The 22195-nt window shown below is 38.8% G+C and overlaps 1 protein-coding gene across 5 annotated transcripts in view; it reads left to right on the top strand.

Annotated features, from left to right (window-relative positions):
* zmp:0000001168 (signal-induced proliferation-associated 1-like protein 2) overlaps positions 1-22195 on the top strand; it is a 317833-nt gene that overhangs the window by 232061 nt on the left and 63577 nt on the right. For all 5 annotated transcript variants that reach the window (XM_051933621.1, XM_051933609.1, XM_051933613.1 and 2 more), the window contains 3 exons: positions 8125-10305; positions 12031-12146; positions 13168-13356. In XM_051933621.1, the coding sequence (XP_051789581.1) occupies positions 9147-10305; positions 12031-12146; positions 13168-13356 (1464 nt within the window). In that variant the 5' untranslated portion in view covers positions 8125-9146. The remainder of the gene's footprint in view (positions 1-8124; positions 10306-12030; positions 12147-13167; positions 13357-22195) is intronic.

Raw genomic sequence — 22195 nt, 5'->3', positions numbered from 1 at the left:
TCTCTTATTAAAAATATTTCGTTTTCTTATCTCTTGTTCGTTATGATAAGATTTTGTACTTGGCTTGAATATGCTTGGCTTGATCTTTTCGCATTTTCCAGTATCTTAATCAGCTACATGAAAAGCTGTGGCTGTCCAGCCTGTTATCTGTTTAATTTATTGTGTTGAAATTTTTAAACACGTACATTGTACAAAGTGCCCATCCACTTTCCTTTCTAAATATCCACCTTCCTTCCCTATTCATAATATACAGTATCAGCAGACAGACTTGCATGCATGGAATTATAAGGGTGGGCTCTCCTGGCTAACGTCAAAGTAAATTTCAAGGAGAGTCCTGTGCACCAAGTTAATAGGTTGTATGACAGGTGACAGACAGCAAGATCAAAGAAAAACAGAGTAAGAGTAAGAAAAAGAGGCAAGAACGGCAGAAGACAGCTGGAGAGTGTGATCACTACAGACAAGTAGGAACAATGTAGTACAAGGTAGAGGAGTGTTCTGTAGATGATATTTTGGAACTGTTCTTTGTGACTATAACAGAAGAGTTTATTGTTATTAACAAATAAGTACACAAAAGTGAAAGACTACTAAGGTTTTGTGTGGTGTCAAATTTTCACATCTCAGGCTTGTGTTATGGGTGGATGAAATTAAATTGAAAAGAGGTTCTGTTTTGATGTATTATTCATTCTTGTTAATTTTACAGAAACCGTTAATCATTTTCAAGCTTTTGAGGCTCACTCTGCTAAAGTCGTTTTCCTGCTTTCTCAGTGACAAATTAATCACACTACAGAACAGTGACAACAGCTTTTCAAGCATAGAGATTGCCTGTCATTATGACCAGGGATACTTTCAACAAAGAACATTAAGAAAGTGCAGGAAATAATAATTCATCTAGATCTTCTATGCAACATTTTCATACGGACTAATGGTATTGAAGAATGGTATATTGGTGCAGTGGTTCATGGCTCCAGAGTACAGGGCTAAATCCCAGCCAGGGCTTTGTCTCTGTGGAGTTTTCAGATTCTGCTTTTGTCTGTATTGAGTTTTCTCCAGATGCTCTGGTTTCCTACTTACATCTCTGAGATGAGATTGTTTGGTTAATTGGCAACAATAATTCGGTTCCATATTAACTAAGTGTGGGTGTGTCTTGAGATGCCTTGCAGTGCTATCCATTGTTAATGATCATTACTCTTAGCCGTGTTGTACCTGGAGAGGTAAGTGAGTTGGATAATGAATAGATAATGATAGTGGAAGTCTGTCTATTGCCAGAAAGCACACATTTGGATTATTAATGAGAAGTATTTAAATAAATATATCATTCTTCTTTGAGTTATATTACCTAAATTTTATAATTACTGTTAGATGAAGAACTTTAGTCAGGCAATTGTATGTACTCAAAATCAGTCTGATCCTGGAGTGTCCCAGTGCCTGCAGGATCACATTTCATTCAAATATTTTGACCATATTGTTTAATTAAATAACTTGAATCTGAATTTATACTTTCAAATAAAAAGTTCCAGAAATAAAAAATAAGTAAAATGTTCTATAGACTCAAAGACACAAAGTACCCATCAGTCTTTAACTTTATGTTCTTGTAACTAGTGAGTTATGGTGATACATTGGGTAGTATCTAACATGTTGGGATTGAATTTCATGTTTGGTAATTTTATTTGTGAAGTTTGAATGTTTTTGCCATGCTAGTGTGGATTTTTCTCCAAGTAAATTCCCAAAGCACAAGTGTTTGAATAATTGGTGTTTCCAGACTGGCCCTATGTAAGTGTATCTGTGAGTGGTACTGGCACCTGTCCAGTGTTGTACAAAGCACAAAGCATGGTCCACATGGCTGCTGGGACAGTTTACAGCCACCGTGACTCCCAACTGCACCGTGCAAGCTTGAGAATGACGGATTAAAAAGTAAGTTCAGCTGTCTGCTATGTGTTTTTGGACACATTTGCCAGCTGTCTGCTGTAAAAACATAAATTTCCAGTGATATAAAAATGATGAAAGAATAATTGAGAATGAAGAAACAAGAAGCATGTTTTATTTAAGTAAAACACTATTTAGTGGTGGGGCACATGTTCTTTATTTATTTATTAAACATGAATTTCAGCAGTCAGTTACTATACATTGTCAATACTGAATTCAGTCTAAAGGTTTGTGTACATCATCACTTGGTTTCAGCTGTAGATCAGCCTCTGAAGGTTCCATAGAGAAACGTAAGAAGCATTACCATTAATATATAAGACTGCAAAATGGGAGCTGAGGCCTGCCGTCTAATCTAAAGGCAGGCAGTGACATTAAATGAAGAAAGTGGCTTGAAGAAAACCTGCAGACTTTGTAGCCCACCGTGACTAGGATATCTTCCCAATGCTTCAGTACATTCTTAACAGTGATAAATTACAGGCCCAAAAACAAAATGTAATGAAACAGATACATACATCTTACTTATCCCGCTTATGTATGACACACTTCCCGAGTTAATATCCTGACCTGTGTGTTTTGAAGATATCCATAAAAGAAGTACAGAGTGGTATGATGAAAAAATCACTTAAGGACTCAGACACACTGATAAACTGAACTAAAAACCTTACCTAAGGCAAAGATTAGCAAATTCTCTGATCTCTGTCTTCTTTTGAAATTTTTAGCTTTGACACTCCATGTGGCCCTCTGAAGCAATACAAAACAAGAAAGAAGGAGGAAAACAAATATGATTTTTTGTTATATGCTGGTGCTATGCATTCTTCAGACATTACCCCACATGCCTGTGAAGCCATGTAGGTGACAATATCATAATTAGTACTGTATTTGGACAGACTAATGCTGCCAAGTACAACACAAAGTTAAAGTATTAAATGTATTGATTGATTAATGCAAATAAATAGAATACATTGGTCAAATACACAAATAAGTAGATTACTGTTTTTTTTGTCCCAGCTTTAGTGAACAATAAAAATTTTATTTGTGTTGAACAATATTTAGTGGCGGGACATGTTTTAATTTATTTATTACACATGAACTGGAGCCTGAATTCACACTTAAGAAACTGTAGTTCAGCCTCCAAAGCGCCATAGTGTTGTAACTCAGTTGTTTAATATTATGGAGCTGATGGACATTTGTTGGTTGCTTTTAGTACACAAATACCAAAGCATGCAATTGAAATCTGATTGCCACAAAGGGTCTGAAATAAACATAAGCCTGTCACACTCCCCCATGCATTTCGTGGTAGCTGAGTGTCAGCTGAGCTGGGGTATCCCCTTTTTTAAAAGCTCTCTTTCATGTCTTTTGCACATTGAACTGACATAATAAGACACAAGCAGGTAGTATTTATTAGTGATTCACCAAATGTTCTGTCATAAATGCAAAAAATGTTTCATGGTTTCCTCATGAAATTATGCACGACCAACATTAAAAATTCATGTTAAAGTACACATTTTGCTTTTTTTTTTACTTATTATGGGTCATAGGTGTCTCCATGTGACTGGTATCTTAAGAGCTCCTCTCAAGCCAGTGTTGGTAAACTGAGGCTCTCTAGAGAAACCCTGCAAATGAAGTTAGTAGACAGAAGCGGAGAGTCCCAGTGTTAATGGTTTGTTTAATTTATGGATGTGAAGCCCAATAGCAGTTTTGCATAGCTGCATTGGTATTTGGATCAGTCAAAAGCCTCCTTTCAGCACCATGGCATGGTTTTTCTAAGTTATTATAAGGCATTATTGACAATGAAAGTAAATTTGTGCTGTTCCCTCGACCATTAACTTGTCATGAGGAGAACTGAGGAGACAAAGATGTGGCAAAGAATTAAGGGAACTACAGGAGTGCTATATAATGAGCAAGTAAGCTTGGCTTCCCACAAGAGTGACTAGAGGAAGCTGCACTACTCTTTTTATAATTTGCCCTTTGTTCGTTCCTTTATCTGATTTTGCTAAAAAAAAACACACAATTCATTTTGAATCATTGAGTCCTTTAAAGTGTAGCGTCATTTTAAAGTTGTTTTTGAAAGGCTGTGTGAAGCAACTTTTCATGCCCACATATCTTCATACGTTACATATTATGGGAGCTAATGAAGTCACTTATGAAAACCACCTGTGAATAAAACAACAGACATTCCACATGCAGCACTGCAGGAAACAGCCTTGGACTCTGCAAAAATAAAGCATAAGCGTTTGAGACATAATGCAGTTATCTTTTGCCATGTAATAATATATTTGAAGCTTACAGTATATTTTACATATACAGTGGATTCAGAAAGTATTCAGATCCTTTTACTTTCTGCGCACTTTATTGTGTAGATTTATTTGTAAATGGATATGTGACAATGCCGGTCCACTACAGACTCCCTCTTCCTACATGGGAGTCTGCTGAACCAACAACGTCGATAGTTTTGACCGAGATGAGCTGACAAATGAGGACAATTCTCTGATGATGCCAGAGGATGGTGGAAAAAGTGCCCAAGTGCTTTTATTAACAAACAGTCAACACAAAAGTAGAGCCAACAAGTGTCAATTGTGCAGTGTTCTAAAAAAAGTACATAAATAAATTTAAAAAAAAATAGTTTTGAAAAGTGGGGATAAAAATAATCAATGAATAAATCCGTTAAAAATCCGAAGTTAACATGCAGACTAACCCACCTCCTTCTCATTCTCTGTGGCTCACCTCCATCTTGGCTCTCCTCCCTTCTTCCTTCGCGCTCACGTGGTCACACCTCGGAAGCCTAGGGAGGGCACCTGCCTTGCTTGCCACACTCCACCCAAATGTTCAGTAGGGCGAACTAGCCCCTAGAGCGCCACAGCTAACACTCCTTCACGGGGCCCCAGCTCATACTACTTCCTCCTTTCAGGTGGCCAGATCAACCACCAAGACTGCCTTTAAGGTCTTTTAACCTCTTTTTGACTTTTTCCTTTTCTTTAATTTCCCCCTTTCCTTGTGCCGACCTGTATATATACACCCACGTCTCAGTGGGCGCTGCGCCTTAATCACACTCCGCAGGAAGCCAACGAAGCAATTGAGAACAATTGCACCCGCACGTGCAGGTGTGACTCGCCCCAACTACCTCATTAACTCCCTGCGGTTGTGCAATCGCACCCACGGAGAGTGACACGGCTTTATGGATTTAAAACCTGGACCTTTTTTTTGAAGCCGCGGACCTGTTATACCATAGGATAAATTTGCCATTTTTGCCTAATAACCCATAATGACAAAGTGAAAACATGTTTTCAGAAAGGTTTACCCTGATCTATGCCTCACCAAAATTTTGATGCTAAGGTCTGCAGAGAATTCCTTGTATTCATGGCTTAGTCTTTGTCCTAAAATGCAGTGTGAACTTATGGACCTTATGTATATAGAAGTGTGATCCTTTCTAAACGATGCCTAATCAATTCAGTTTGCCCACAGGTAGACTCCACATATCAAGCAAAATTAAATCAAACATGATACACCAGACCACAATTTGGAGTGCCATAGCAAAGGGTCTGAATACTTATATAAATGAGAGATTTCAGTTTTTGATTTTTAATAAATTTGCAAACCTTTCTGAAAACATGTTTTTACATTGTCACAATGGGTTGTTGAGTATAGATTGGTGGGCAAAAATTTCAAATGTATTAATTTAAAGCTAATTCTACAACACAGTAATGTTTACAGAAAGTGAAAGGGTCTAACTACTTTCTGCACTCTCTATATGTGTCATATTTGAGGTTAATTTATCTATTTAACTGTTCTAATATTTAAAGTATTTAAAGTATTTTGTATAGACATGTGACCATATGGAAAAACATGATCCACTGTGGCAACCCCTAACGGGAGCAGCCGAAAGAAGAAGAAGTATAGACATGTGAATCCTTAATGTTCTGTGTGAATTCCATCCTTCTGTTCATCTTTGAAATAAATGTTGTTGTAGGTAGCCAGAGATCATCCCAAGGATATATAAAAACAGCTTTGTAACCATGATAGAGTGCCTGTTGTTTCAGGGCATGCATACATTCCATTAATTCCAGAAAAATTTACTGTAGAATCGGCTAAGCTAAATTGCACACCTTTAGAAAAATTTGAACATCCAGAGAAAAGGCCACACAGAAACAGGGACAAGGAATAAACACGACACACATTGGCTAAACCCAGACTCAAAAGCTACCACCCTACCATGCATCAGGCCAAAATGAAACTAATATAATTAAAATGAGTGATGTATACTTCTGCTGTTTCCATTTACAGGTCAGTTGAAATAACCAATCTTTTTAAGAAGTACTCTTTGCAGACAGAATCCAGGCTGGCCTAACAAAGCTAAAATTTTATAATCATCTTTAAATCCGACTAATGGTTTACAGTGATTACAATAAGAGAAAAGCCAGCAATTGTTGCTTTATGTCTTTCAGGCAGTGACTAAGTTACCCAAGTTGAAACCATGATGTTCTTTTTTAAGTTCCTTATTATTTAGCCCTATGCTTATCACTTACACTACCTGTGATCCAATTGTAAAAATATTGGTAAACAATGGTAAAGTATTATGATCTTGTAAGTTGCCTTGGTTAAATCGAATGTAGTATAGTAATACAAATACCAATAATGTCTCATCAGCCTCATTCAGCACAGTGTACTGTGATATCACCTACTTGATCTCAGTACATCAGTAATCACAAATTCCAGATGCGTAACAATGTATAAAATGTAAACACTTAAAGACACACACAGTTTTCAGGTCTAACATATTGGCAAGCAACATAGCAGTAGTGCAGTGACTCCACTCCTGTAAGTAATTTTTATCACAGACAATAAAGTTTTTTTTTCTCTACAGTGCTATTATCTATAAATCATAAATTTTGTCTTTTGATCATTATTTGTACCCACGCTCAACATAATACACATGTAAAGTTTTCTTTCTAATTGCTATATTAGACTTGTGTGGTGTCTGAAATTTCAGTTGTTGGTTGCACTGCACTCGAAACTGCTTTTGGCAGTTTTATAAATTCATATAGAGAAAGCCATGGTTTTCACATTAATTGATAAAAGATAAACTTCTTCTTTCTCGTTTCCGTGTTGCACATGTTGTGTTGTCCCTGTGGTTACGGTAGAATGAGAGAAGGGAAGGTGTAAAATGAGTTTCAAGCCAATGGGCTACAGCTGGACAAAAAGCTGGTTCTATGATTAATAGTGCTAAATTGTCCTTCCCATATATGTGCTTGGCCCCTTACTTAATCACATAATGAAACTCATCTTTTGAAGTTGAAAGATTTAATACTTTGTGTGCATCCTGTAATGGAAAATATGGCTTCAGAAAATGAATGGTTTGGTGGAGGAATACTATAAACAATATGTATATTGCAGATTATCATATTTTTAGTTATTTTCTGTAGGTTACATTTGTTTTACAAAGACAGTCCTGTGTTTTAATTGCATAGTATTCACTTACTTTAACACTCACATTTACTTATACAGTATATTATATAGATAGTATGCATGACATTTCAACAAAGGTAAGAGTGTGTTTTACTACAAAAGAAAATAAACTTTAACAACTCTGCAAAGAGGTTTCTCATATATTTACTAAAACGGTTGTATTTGCTATCAGTGCTGTCACACATTTTGATGAAAAAACTTTGAAAAGTGGAAAGGTATGTGCATGCAGCACATTAGCAACCAACAGTTTTAAGTTTTCTGCAGACCACTACTCATTCCACTGTCTCATGAAACAATTATAAAGCTTTTAAACAATCTTTGTTTATTGATATTGCAGATTTCAAAAAGATTGGAATCACAGTGAAAGAGATATCAGTTAAACTGATTTTTGAAAAGATGTGTTGACATTATGCTTCATGTTTGATTGCTATAAATTATGTCATCATTATAGGCCAAACTGCAGGCCTGAATCATACAGTAGCCCAGGAACTAGAATTTCACTGAGGCTGTTGTACATGTTTGCATCTTTAGCCAAGTCAGGAGTTTTCTTTCTTTTTAGTAAATATGGTATATATTTATTGATCTTCTGTAAAAACATTAGTTAGGACTGGAATATGTGCTGGAGTCCCTAGTTCTTTCCACAATGTTATGTATAAGACAATTGTGCTTTTGAAAATATTTTTATTATGTACATTTCGTCCAATGCTAAATTCATTTTTATTTGTCTATTATTTGCAGATACTTATTAATCATCTTCTACTTGAAAAGTCCAGGGATAAAGATGCCTGCTAAGCAAACATAGCCTTGACAGTATGGCTGAATGAGCTCTATCGTGCCCCCAGTGGAGTACCTGGAAGCTTGAAATGGTTCCTGCAAGAGAAGATAAATATTAAACAAACCTCTGAATGTATTAGATTTTCTGTTTGGGATTTTGCACAGTTTGTTTGTACCTCTTGTTCTCCAGTGTCCTGAAATCCAAATCTTGATGTCACTTTTTTTTCTGGATAAAATCTGCACACTTGAGTAACACAAACCTAAAACAAGGAATAATGTGAGCTTGCAAGCTGATTGCTGATGCAGGTGCTGAGATCAGATCCAATCATTTCTTTTCTGACGGAGTTGAACATCTTCTTTTACACTTGTTATCAAAACTGACCTCCCCTTCAATTTAGAAAGACAATCTGGTGCTGATTAAAAAATATCTCTCAGGCATTTTTTAAGGAACTCTCCTCAGAATTTGAAACCTCTTTTTGCATTCAATTATTTAGCACTAAGGCAGTTTCTAACTGCAGTTCTCCCTTTCTGATGCCACTAATTTGAGTTCTGTGGCGCAAAGAGATTGCTGTATATGGAATTTGCCAATAACTGTTTAAAGAAAGTATTTTCAAGTAGTAGCAAACAGACAATAATGATCTAGCATCTTAGCCAAGTCAGCAATGTGTTATTATTCAATGCGGTTATTTTAGAAACACATGTGAAATGATCCGCCTGGTAGTCCTGACTTTCACTATTTTATTATTATGTATTGATGAGGCACATTTCCTGCATGCCTAAAAAATTCACGTGTTTGCAGGAAATAACATGTCTCGATTTTCCACATGTCCTCCCTCAGCACTTCGCTGTTTGTGCTTAGTCCATTAGCTACAGAGTCCAGTGGAGTTCAGAGATACTGTTGCAACAGAGAAATACATTTGTAAGTTGGGGAAACTGGGACAAAAAGGTAGAAAAGAAGGACCAGACCTGCATTGGCAACCACAGCCATGCAATCAGATGACTTGTTTATTCGAAAGCTTCGCCGGCAGAGTCCCCGGACTCCCTTGGCAACAGTTGCCTTTGAACCCAGGAGAGATCTTTTGAGTCCTGGCATCAGAAATAAGGGAGTAGCTGAATGGCCTCCCAGAAAAGGAGGAGAGGATAAAGGTTGCCCTGAGAGTGTGACCCCAACTAGAGCTGGTATCAGTGGTGGACTGAGGTCTTCCGGGAGGAGTCACGCCATGCAGAGAAGCAATAGTGATGTCACTTTGGGAGACCTGGAGGTTTCGGGAATTGGAACAGGAAAAACTGGAACTGGTGGAGATAAGTCAGTTGGTAGCCCTGGTTCAGGAGAACAAGGAGTGGTCCTCCACAGGGAGTATGGGAGTTTGTCCTCCCTAGAGAGACAGAGCAAAAGCAGAGCCCAGAATCACGAGGACCATGGAGCATTGAGCCCATCAGCCCTGCGTTTTAAAGATCCATTTGTGCTACTTGGACTGCAAGGTGGAACATCAGAACCAGACTATTGTCGAGCATTCTCTCTTCCTGCAGGAGACACTCCCAAAGTCAAGCCAAGTAAGGCTGAGGCCTCTAAAAAGTCCAAATGTCAATCTTCACTGCAGAGTTGCAATGAGACTGCTCCTGGTGGGACATTTGTGAGAAATTTTGCCCACTATGATGTGCAGAGCATGCTTTTCGATTTGACTGAGGCAGCTTCTAATCGGGACAGTATAGGACGCAAGAAAAACATTACCTCAGGTGCTTCAGCTGCCTCACAGCTGCGCAGCCCTGCCATACCTACTCCTGCTGGGGCAACAGGGGGTTCCAACTCACCTGGTGTAACAGGCAGTAACACAGAGGACCTAGACTGTCTGCGGGAGTCTTTGGCTCTTGATGATGGTGATGAGAATCACAATGACCTTCTCTTCAGCTGCCCCCACTTCCGGAATGAAATTGGAGGAGAAGAGAGGATTGGACTGGGCCGATCTCGTTCATGGAACTGTCCATCATCCCATCTCCCTTTGAATTTTCATTGCCCAAATGATGCAGTGTCTGTTCTAGAGGAGCCCCGAGAAAGTCATGTTCAGCAACAGGGCAAGGCCAGCTTCTTCATTGAGCATGCCGACTTGGGAGCCCACTATTACCGCAAGTACTTCTATATGAAAGGTAAACAGCCAATCACATTTGTGATCTAGATACAGTTTGTAATACAGTATGATTCAGTTTATGATCTAGCTTTCTTGTTCAGTTTTTCTATTACAGCACTTATAAAATTTACATAGTCTTTCACATTTAAGCGTGAAATAATATATATTCATTCTTTTTCCAATCCCATTTATTCAGTAACAGGTTGGTAGAGAATACAATTTTGTAGTAACTGATTCTAGACAGGGTATCAATCCATCAGAGGTCATATAATTTTATATATTCATCACATTTGATGCAACATATAGAATCTTCAGTAAATAAGCCAACCTTAAAATTCCTAAGTAAGAAGCAACATTAAGATTTCCATATTGGTCTGTTTGATCTCCAATCAAAAACTACATTTGAGACATATTTTAACACAACATGGCATTTTTACACCTGCATGGTCCAGCTCAGGGTCACAGAGACCCACAGCCTATCTTGACAAGTTGACATTATTATATACAAGGCAGGATCTAACCCTTGCTGAGAGTCTCAGTGCTGACTGACACATAACAACACAGCGACAATTTAGAACCATTTTAAGTTTGCACACACATCCTTGAAAGAACAAAAACCATTGTAGACATGGGAAGAATGTGCAAACTTGGATATGATGCAGACTGGTCTCTGGATTCTAAACCATGATGCTGGATCTGTGGTGTGGCCTCACTGGCCAGTAAGATGTCATGCTTAAATGTTTGTGGTGCAGCTTTTATTTCTGTGCATACTTTTTAGTAGTGATGGCATTATATGTGGCGCAGTGCTTTGCACTGTTAAGTCACAGCAATAGAATCCATATAGTTTTAGGTAATCAGAGCTGTCTATAGTATACAAACAACCCTAAAGTATATAACAATATAACTAAAGATTCTTGGTGCCAATTTACTACCCAACCACTCTCTGTGGCTTAATGTGGGTGTATGAGAAAGTGTGCCGCTCTAATGGACTAATAGCAAGTCCATGGTGGCATTCTGCTTTATGCCCATTGTTGCCGAGGCCCCATGGCCATGTGTTCTAATATATTGTTTGCTAGTTTGGGTGATTAGATATCATGGAAGAACAGGATTGTACACAGGTTTAGTTCTGCATAACCTAGCTTTACTTGTTTACAGCTTTTGAAACTGGTTTAATTTACAATTACAAGTTTAAATTTAACGTGTGTTACAATGTATTACATCAAATGTAATTACTATAGTTATGTTAATATTGCACAAATATACAAAAAACACAAACTTTAAAAGTTAAATAAATTATGGCAGAATTACTAATGCATTTATTTCTGTTCAATTTGGACTCATTTTAATGGCAAAGCCAATCATTTATTTTATTACATGCTTTAATAACTAATCCGTGTACCCAGCAATATTTGGGAGCACTTCCAAGCTGATAATGTATTTGCGTATTATAATTATATACCCAGAATCAGTAGTTTCTATTTTTATGGTTTCTTTACCACACTAATTCCAGTGTCATTTCATTCAAAATTGTGTATTTCTTTAATTTAATGCTGCCATAGTGTGCTCTTCCCGCTGAAAGTGATTTTCATTTTTAAAAATGTTTTATATGGACATGTAGTCATTACAATAAGAGTACTGTGAAGAAGAATGGTGATTAATATACAGTGTAGTCATTAATTTAATACCTGTACAATAATGTCAATCTCTCATTCATCATCCTGCTTCTTTTGGTGCCTGCTTATAGATCACCAGAACTTCTTTGGGACCGATGAACGCCTGGGTCCAGTAGCAATTAGCTTCCGTAGAGAAGAGAAAGAAGGATCACAGTACAACTACCGGATAATCTTCCGCACAACTGAGGTACCAGCATTGTCGGTTTGTTTCTCATATATACACCAATAAGCCACAACATTAAAACCACCTGCCTAATACTGTGTAGGTCCATTTCATGCCACCAAAACAGCTCTGTGTTCTGCAGCAATTTTAGGTAGGAGGTACGTGTCAAAGTATCATCCACCTGGACGCCAGGACTCAAGGTTTCCTAGCAGAAAATTGCCTACATGGATCTGCCATGTCTTCCCCAAGCAAATGACACACATGCACCCATCTGTCAATATGATCTAAAAGAAAGCTTGATTCATCAGACCAGGCCATCTTCTTCCATTTCTTCATGGTTCAGTTTTGACACTCGTGCCCATTCTAGGGGCTTTTGGTGGTGGAATGGGGTCAGCATAGGCACTCTAACAGGTCTGTAGCCACACAGCTCCATGCACTGTAGGCCATAATGCACTGTGTATTCTGACATCATTCTCTCATGGCCAGCATTATGTTTTTCAGCAGTTTGTGGTACAGTAGCTCTTCTATGGGATCGGACAGGTGGGCTAGCCTTTACTCTTTACTTGCCTCAGTGAGCCTTGGGTCTCCATGACACAGTTGCTGATTCACCTGTTGTCCTTCCTTGGATCACTTTTGGTAGGTATTAACTACTGCATACCAGGATCACCCTACAAGACCTGCCATTTTGGAGATGCCCTGACCCAGTTGTTGATCCATCACAATTTGGCCCTTGTTAATGTTGCTCAGATCCTTTCCCTTGCCCATTTTTCCTTTTTCCAACACATCACTGTGAGGAACTGACTGATCACTTGCTGCCTAATGTATCGCACCCCTTGATAGCTGCCATTGTAACAAGATAATCAATGTTACTCAATTCACCTGTTAGTGGTTTTAATGTTCCAGCTGATTGGTGTACATTGAGCCATGTTTAACAAGAATATTTCATTTGTTAGGTTTAGACTTTTTGATTTTTTGTTTCAGTTACAGCCCAAACAAGCCTTTTTTATGAAAAAGAAAAAAATATCTTTTTTGCACTTTTTTTTAGTTAAAGACGTTACGTGGTTCAATTCAAGAAGAGTCAGTACCATCAGCAGCACGCCATGCAACTCCTCGAGGTCTATCCCCTAAGAAATTGTTGGAGTATATCATGCCCGAGTTGAACCTGCATTCTATTCGTCTTGCTTCAACATCCCCCAAAGTCAAGGAGACCCTTCTGAAGTTGGATGAACAAGGGGTAAGGGGACTAAAACTTCAAAACTAGCACAAGAGTATTTTGATTTTTTGCTTGTATCTTCATAAATCAGAATGAATAACATAAAATTCTTTCAGCAAGAAAATGATCTGTGATCTGTGTCAAATAGTCAGCAAGTTTTACTTTTTTACAACAGTCAAGGAGCTAAGTAGAAGTCTGCAATGCTGCATGTGCAGTATGTCACTTAAATCTTTAACTTTACTTCCTTAGTTTATTTCTTGAGTGGTGCATTTCCGATAGCTCAATACACTAAAAAGGGACATACTTGTAACACAGAGATTAAGAACAATTAATTTTAGATATATAAGACATTAGATGTATCATATTAAAGGCAATGTATTTAGTTTATGTTGGCATGTGTAAAGACATGCAGTCCAAAAATATAGGTAGCATCTCCAAACTAAAGCAGTGTTTTCAAAAGAATCCACCTCTAGATAATCAAAATCAGTGCAAGGGAACAGGACCTTTTAATTTTATTTTTAGGTAATGTGCAGACTTTATTCCATAATAAAATACACTGTTCTTCAGTAAGTGAAAAAAACATCTTCTGATTCATTGTGAATACAGTACCTCTGTCACCTCTGACTATCCAAAATATATTCATGTCAGGAACCCAAGAAATGTTTCTTACGCACCTGCTTCACTAGGCCACATGTGTTGCAAATGCCCCCATCTCTGATTTTAAGGGAATACAATCTTTACAGTATTGGAATCACAATAATCCCTAATCCTTTAACAATTCTATGTAGTTTAAAATCTGGAGAGAAGTTACTGCTTAATGAAAAGTGTACTGTGATGACTTAAGCCAAACTTCTCACTAGGAAAATGATGTCCTGTTTTACTAAATATTAGGAAATGGTCAAGTGAATTTTCTGAGAAATAGCTGAAAAGTTCTTTTGAATCTATCATTTACTGTATCAATGTTGTTCTCCCTCAATTAAGCATGCTGAAACATTTATAACATTTTGGATATTTCAGTGTCTTTGAGTGATTACTTCAGCTTTATCTATTTCTTTCTTTGTTTTCTATCTAGATGGATAGGGAAAGTGATATCTGATTTAAACAAGATTTTGTACTGTATGTCTTACTGATTTGCACTGTATCAACTGTAATTCAATTGTTAAATGAAAACAAAATATATAAAATAAATAAAACTGGAAAGTATTTTCTATAGCTAACCTGTAGTTTATCCAGAGAACATCATCTTACTAGATACAATGAAGCTTTTAGGGTATCTGAATGTTATTGGCCTGCTAAGTTGTCCACTATTAACACACAACTGCCTCCTGAAAAATTCTTTCTGTATATTGCCTTTCAGGATTAAACAACTAAAAGATATTAAATTATATTTTAAACAAAAAGTGTATATTTAACAGTAGGGTATGTCACTTATGATATTATATAGCAACACTTCTCAAGAATATAGTTTTCCTGTTAGGACAATTCTTTATTGAACCCAATTCATCCAATTCAGATATATTGTAAGGGCATAAAGAGAACAAAAAAGTTTTGAAAAGAACAACATAGCTCATTAACTGTTATTCGTCTATCTCTTTAAAAAAGATTGAGATATAAAGGTTGCAAAAATAATATCATCTTCTAATATTGCCTAGTACCTTAATCCATGTACAGTGTATTTGTGTGCATTATGTTCACTACTAGCAAAATACCCGCGTTACGCAGCAGTGAAGTACTGTTTTAAATGTTTAAATAATAAACTGAGGGAAAATGTACCAATAATTATTTGTTAAGGATCTCTTTGTATATCACGTTGTCAGTTCGCCCCTCCGGTTGTAATATGACCAAGCTGTGCACTGAGCTTACTCTTGAGCATGCAACGTATAGTTGGCCACGTGAAAAGCAATCTTGCCTCAAATCAATGCCAACCTTTTGTAGGGTCTGTCTCTGAGACTTATTAATTGTCATTGCGAAGCAGAGCCTTACTGGAAATTGTAGACGTTTGAATTGAAATGGGAGATCAGAGGGTGTAACAGGAATGCGAGGAATAAAAACTCTCTCCCCTGAGCCACCGCCAGTAAAAATAGTTGCCTCAATTAGGCTCTTTTGCAGGCATGTGACCTGAAGTCTCGTGCCATTACATAGTTTCGGTGGCTGTAAATTTCTCAGTATCATTATTGGTGCCCCAACCTTCAAAATTAGATTATGCTCAGGAGTGCCTGGAGGATTCAGAGTGTGGACCGAGCTGCAGGCTATGGACGTATATATGTACGTAAGTAGGATTCAGTTAGCGTTGGGAACCTGCATGCCAAATTTCTTGAAGATGGGCCCATTAAGTAACAAAGACTGTTGGAAAGTTCAATATGGCGGCCGACAGTGGTGTCATACCACCGAAATAAGTACGTACATCGGTTTCGGTTAGCTCAGGGAAGCCGCCTACCAAATTTCGTGAAGATGAGACCATAAATAAGAAAGTTTAACATGGCGGACGTTGTCGACCGTTATGACCGTGACATGTAGAATTTCGAAATGAAATCTGCTTAACCTTTGTAAGTAAGCTGTAAGGAATGAGCCTGCCAAATTTCAGCCTTCTACCTACACGGGAAGTTGGAGAATTAGTGATGAGTGAGTCAGTGAGGGTTTTGCCTTTTATTAGTATAGATGTATATGTGTATGTATATATATGTGTGTGTGTGTGTGTGTGTATATATATATGTATATGTATATATATATATATATATATATATATATATATATATATATATAGATGTGTGTGTATATGTATATATATATATATATGTATATGTGTATATATATATGTATAGGTGTATATGTATGTATATATATGTGTGTATATGTATGTATATATATATATGTATATATGTATATATATATATGTGTGTATATGTATGTGTATATATATATATGTATATATGTATGTATGTATGTATGTATGTATATATACTGTAATGTATATGTATATATATGTATGTTGTAGCAGTAGAGGTCTTTGTCCACCTCTCGGACCCTCAGGTACCACTCCAGACACTCGATAAAAGTCCAAGACTTCTTTATTAAATAACAATAACGTGCACAAAGCACTCTATACACCACACTACTCATATAAATCACACTACTCTCAATACTCTTTCCTCCTTGCCCAGACACTTCGCCCTCCTACCTCCCAGCTCAGCTCAGTGTCTGGGCTTTCCCACAGTCCTTTTATACACCCTGACCCGGAGGTATTCCTGTCCAATCAGTCCACAGTTCCTTATTCCTTCCGGGTCAGGGTAAACAGTCCTTTTCTTCAACCCGGGAGCACGTCGTTCCTTCCTGTCACGTGACCATGACCTACTCCCGGGTTATAGGGCACATAAGAGCCCACGAGCCCCCCTACAGCGACTCCCGGTGGCCCCCAAGGTATCCAGCAGGGCTGTGTATAAACACTACATAGTCCATGAGGCCCTGCTGGAACTCGGGGTACGATAATGCTGTCGGGAGAGCTCCTCCTGGCAGCCTGGGGGTGAGGGCCGGAATATGTAGCCGGCCATCCATCACAATGTATATATATATACACAGTATAATGTACAAGGGGGCTCCGCCCCCTGCTTGCTTCGCTCGCCTACCCCCGGCGTTTTGAACCCGTGCCCGCTGGGCAGCCGTAGTTTCAGACGCGCGTTGTAGGAGCTTGCGTTGTTTTGAACCCGTGCTTGCCCTGCTTCTGTGGTTTGAGACGCGCGTTGTAGGCGTATATCCGTCAGTTGAGCTCGTTCGGTTTTAACCCGTGCCTGCTTTGCCTGCGCAGTTTCAGACGGTGGATAGGAAGTAAAGAACGTATTGTATGGTAAATCACAAAGATTTATTGGAATATCTCTTTATATACAATATTTGTAGTAAAGATGGTTTGTTGTCCTTGAATGAGTTTTCCTTGGTATTGGAGTATTTATAACTGTAACTTTAATGCCAGATGAACACCGAACTCATGAGAAGGCTACATAAAGTTGTCCATGTCCAAATACGCGCTCAGAGAGGTATATGCCAACTTTGTCCATGGTCTGTGCTTGGGATTTGTTGATTGTCATGGCAAATGCAGGTTTACTGGGAAATTGGCGTCGCCCAAGTGTAATAAGGTCAATTCTAGGAATTAAAACAGTATTGTTAGTATGTGATCCTGTAAGTATTTTTGCTTCAATAATATTGTTTGTCATGGTGTTGATGACTAAACGTGTACCATTGCATAAACCCTGTTTAGTATTAAGGTTTCTTAATAGCATGACAATTGTTCCGATTTTAAGGTTAAGATTGTGTTGTGGTAATCCGGCTGGGTTAATAGTGTTCAGATATTGTAAGGGGAAATTGAGATGTTCAATCTCGTCTTCAGAATCAACTTTGTCAGTACTTAGAAAGAGGCAGCTTTCTCCAGGAAGTAATGCAATGACTTGGTTATTTATGTGATCAACATCAATATTCTTTGGACATAATATAGCCCGTCGCGTTAACAGTGGTATCTGGTCTATTGTTTTGGAGGCGTGAGCGAGCGCAACTCCATTAGTTCTTCCTTGTTTAGCGTTAGTAATAGTAGTAATGGATTGCACTTACTGTTAATACGTAGCGTTTTCTGTGGTTGAATTGTTAATAATGTATGACTGTAATGTGATGATTCACTTATGCTGTATAGTCTTCACGTGTGAGGATGACGAACCTTTAATACAGAGTGTCCGTTTATTCTTATTACCCATCAGGTGTTGTGTCTGTGTCTTGTGTGGTTGCACTGTTAATATTGTATCACTGTAATGTGATTCAAATATGTTGTGGAGTCCGTATTTGTGGGGTTTCTGTACTATATCGTGTTTGTGCTTGCGGGTTATTAGAGGTGCGTGGATAATGCAAGTGTAGTGTGTTTGCGTACTATCTTGCGCTTTCCGTACTCCAATTGATTTGTGACCCTTTCTGGACTCTGTAGTCTGTCCCGTTTTACTCTGGGGTGGCGTATCATGCCGGGTTTGATTTGTGAACCTTTCTCGACTCCGTATTCTGTCCCGTTCTACTCTGGGGTGGGGCGCTGACTCCTGTTTGTGTGATTGTATCACTGTAATGTGATTCAAATATGTTGTGGAGTCCTTATTTGTTGGGTTTCTGTACTATATCGTGTTTTTGCTTGCGGGTCATTAGAGGTGCGTGGATCAGGCTGTGTAGTGTGTTTGCGTACTATCTTGCGCTTTCCGTACTCCCAATTGATTTGTGACCCTTTCTCAACTCCGTATTCTGTCCCGTTTTACTCTGGGGTTGGGCGCTGACTCCTGTTGTTTGTGTAGTTATGTCGTTCGTAGTCTCCATGGACTCCATAGTCTGTGGGGGGGGTTTGTGTGGCACACCAAGCAGCACATTATTCCTAACTTCACTCAGCAGTAGTGCCACGCACAATATGGCGGTGACGCCTGCGCCCTCACTACGCATTAGTGCCACTCACAATATGGCGGCAATGCCTGCGCCTTCCGTATTATGTCGGGTTTCACCATGCTGTGTAGGCGCCTTTGCCTTTCGTACTTTCCCGCGCCTTCCGACGCGAGATGTAGGCGCCTGCACCTTCCGGGTCTGCCTCCGCTGTGTGGTGTGGACGTTTAACTGTTGTTGTTTCCGCCTTTATATTCTGTCCCTCGCTGTGCATGTGTTTCGTGCCTAGGTTTTTTTGAAGCTGTTGCATTCTAGTTTTCATCATCTGTAACCTGCTCTCCATGTGTTTGGCCCTGTTCTTTAACCTCTTTATGACGTTTTACTTTGTTTCCTACTCTGTCTTTTATTTCTGACCTCGCTTTATCCTGTTTGCGGCATCCAACCGTAGTCTCTCCCGTTTTGCTGTGGGGCGGGGGGGGGGGGGGGCTTTGTGTGGCGCCTGCGCACGTTCGTAGTCTCTCCCGTTTCACTCTGGGGAGGGGGGCTTTGTGTGGCGCCTGCGCACTATGTCTCCTGCGTCCACGGGCAGGTCCCTGCGTCCATATCCGGTTTAAAATTCTCGTTTAGTAATATGGATATGTATATATATATATATATATATATATATATATATATGTATGTATATATATATATATATGTATATGTATGTGTGTATACAGTGTATCCAGAAAGTATTCACAGCGCATCACTTTTTCCACATTTTGTTATGTTACAGCCTTATTCCAAAATGGATTAAATTCATTTTTTTCCTCAGAATTCTACACACAACACCCCATAATGACAACGTGAAAAAAGTTTACTTGAGGTTTTTGCAAATTTATTAAAAATAAAAAAACTGAGAAATTACATGTACATAAGTATTCACAGCCTTTGCTCAATACTTTGTCGATGCACCTTTGGCAGCAATTACAGCCTCAAGTCTTGTTGAATATGATGCCACAAGCTTGGCACACATATCCTTGGCCAGTTTCGCCCATTCCTCTTTGCAGCACCTCTCAAGCTCCATCAGGTTGGATGGGAAGCATCGTTGCACAACCATTTTAAGATCTCTCCAGAGATGTTCAATCGGATTCAAGTCTAGGCTCTGGCTGGGCCACTCAAGGACATTCACAGAGTTGTCCTGAAGCCACTCCTTTGATATCTTGGCTGTGTGCTTAGGGTCGTTGTCCTGCTGAAAGATGAACCGTCGCCCCAGTCTGAGGTCAAGAGCGCTCTGGAGCAGGTTTTCATCCAGGATGTCTCTGTACATTGCTGCAGTCATCTTTTCCTTTATCCTGACTAGTCTCCCAGTTCATGCCGCTGAAAAACATCCCCATGTTTCACTGTAGGGATGGTGCCAGATTTCCTCCAAATGTGACGCCTGGCATTCACACCAAAGAGTTCAATCTTTGTCTCATCAGACCAGAGAATTTTCTTTCTCATGGTCTGAGAGTTCTTCAGGTGCCTTTTGGCAAACTCCAGGCGGGCTGCCATGTGCCTTTTACTAAGGAGAGGCTTCCGTCTGGCCACTCTACCATACAGGCCTGATTGGTGGATTGCTGCAGAGATGGTTGTCCTTCTGGAAGGTTTTCCTCTCTCCACAGAGGACCTCTGGAGCTCTGATAGAGTGACCATCGGGTTCTTGGTCACCTCCCTGACTAAGGCCCTTCTCCCCTGATCTGTCAGTTTAGATGGCCAGCCAGCTCTAGGAAGGGTCCTGGTGGTTTCGAACTTCTACCACTTACGGATGATGGAGGCCACTGTGCTCATTGGAACCTTCAAAGCAGCAGAAATTTTTCTGTAACCTTCCCCAGATTTGTGCCTCGAGACAATCCTGTCTCGGAGGTCTACAGACAATTCCTTTGACTTCATGCTTGGTTTGTGCTCTGACATGAACTGTCAACTGTGGGACCTTATATAGACAGGTGTGTGCCTTTCCAAATCATGTCCAATCAACTGAATTTACCACAGGTGGACTCCAATTAAGCTGCAGAAACATCTCAAGGATGATCAGGGGAAACAGGATGCACCTGAGCTCAATTCCGAGGTTCATGGCAAAGGCTGTGAATACTTATGTACATGTGCTTTCTCAATTTTTTTATTTTTAATAAATTTGCAAAAACCTCAAGTAAACTTTTTTCACGTTGTCATTATGGGGTGTTGTGTGTAGAATTCTGAGGAAAAAAATGAATTTAATCCATTTTGGAATAAGGCTGTAACATAACAAAATGTGGAAAAAGTGATGCGCTGTGAATACTTTCCGGATGCACTGTATATATATATATATATATATATATATATATATATATATATATATATATATATATATATATATATATATATATATATATATATAGTTTTGGTAGCCAAGCGCTTTTTTTCCAACCTACAAGACGTCTCTTGAGATCCGTTTAATCGCCTCATTCATTGCATGTCTTCCAAGGTAGTTTCAATACCCACTTCCTGCACTGAGTCATCTCCCCTTTTATGAGTGACTGTGTTAGTGGCCATACTTTGTACAGGTCTTTGAACGCACTGAATACTTGTAACTGGTGTCGCCCGTCGGCTACTTTCGACAGGGAATGGAAGCAATTATCGAGTAACAAAAATTATTTGAAAGTGATTTTGCATTGAAGAAATAGTAAAAACTTGATCACTCGGGTCAATACCTAAAGAAATACACACAGCAAATGCAATTGAGAATACACCAGAATCTGTATGATTTAATTGTTACTGTGCGTCTTCATAAACTATGGGAGGTTTGTAAGGAAACAAAGCATGAAGGAAACGAAGCTGCTCTTCGGTGAGGTTGAATTTTTTATCAGTGTTTAAACTGTCATAGACATGAATTACAGCACCATCATAATAGGTACACACCCAGTGAGTCACTCGTTCAGTAGCTGCAGAAGGTAATATTTGAATATGTCTTGCATTTTGTGGAATGGGCATTATAGGTATGTCAGGAGTCCACATTAGCAAAACCTTTTGAGGTTGGAAAATTGTATGCGCAGCTAAAATTTCGTTGAATTTGCTCATGTGATCTGTTGCTAAATAATCATTATTTACCAACTCATTCATTGCAAAATCTGACAGTGGTAAGATCACTCCTTCCATAACACTAAACACAAACACTAAGTAGACACTAACACTAAAAAACGGCAACACCGCCGGGAAGAACACTTAATGAGATAAAGTAAAAGTCTGCTAAACTTCTTTACTATAACTGCTTTATTATAGCAGGTGAGGGGATGCTGGCGCACGCTTGTTGTTGCTGCTCCTCCCTGTTAACAACACTTTTCGCAAAATTCTCCTTAAGTCTGCACATTCTTACGCTTGTTTTATTTCGTTTATTGTACGTATAGTTCATGGATACAGCTGACTCAAATTGCATGGATTTGGCTTAATATTTACAGATTTTATGGACTCCACT

The sequence above is a fragment of the Erpetoichthys calabaricus genome, chromosome 1, assembly GCF_900747795.2.
Source record: "Erpetoichthys calabaricus chromosome 1, fErpCal1.3, whole genome shotgun sequence".
Taxonomy (NCBI): domain Eukaryota; kingdom Metazoa; phylum Chordata; class Cladistia; order Polypteriformes; family Polypteridae; genus Erpetoichthys; species Erpetoichthys calabaricus.
Note: the sequence above shows the minus strand (reverse complement) of the source record. Positions and strands in the feature narration are given on the sequence as shown.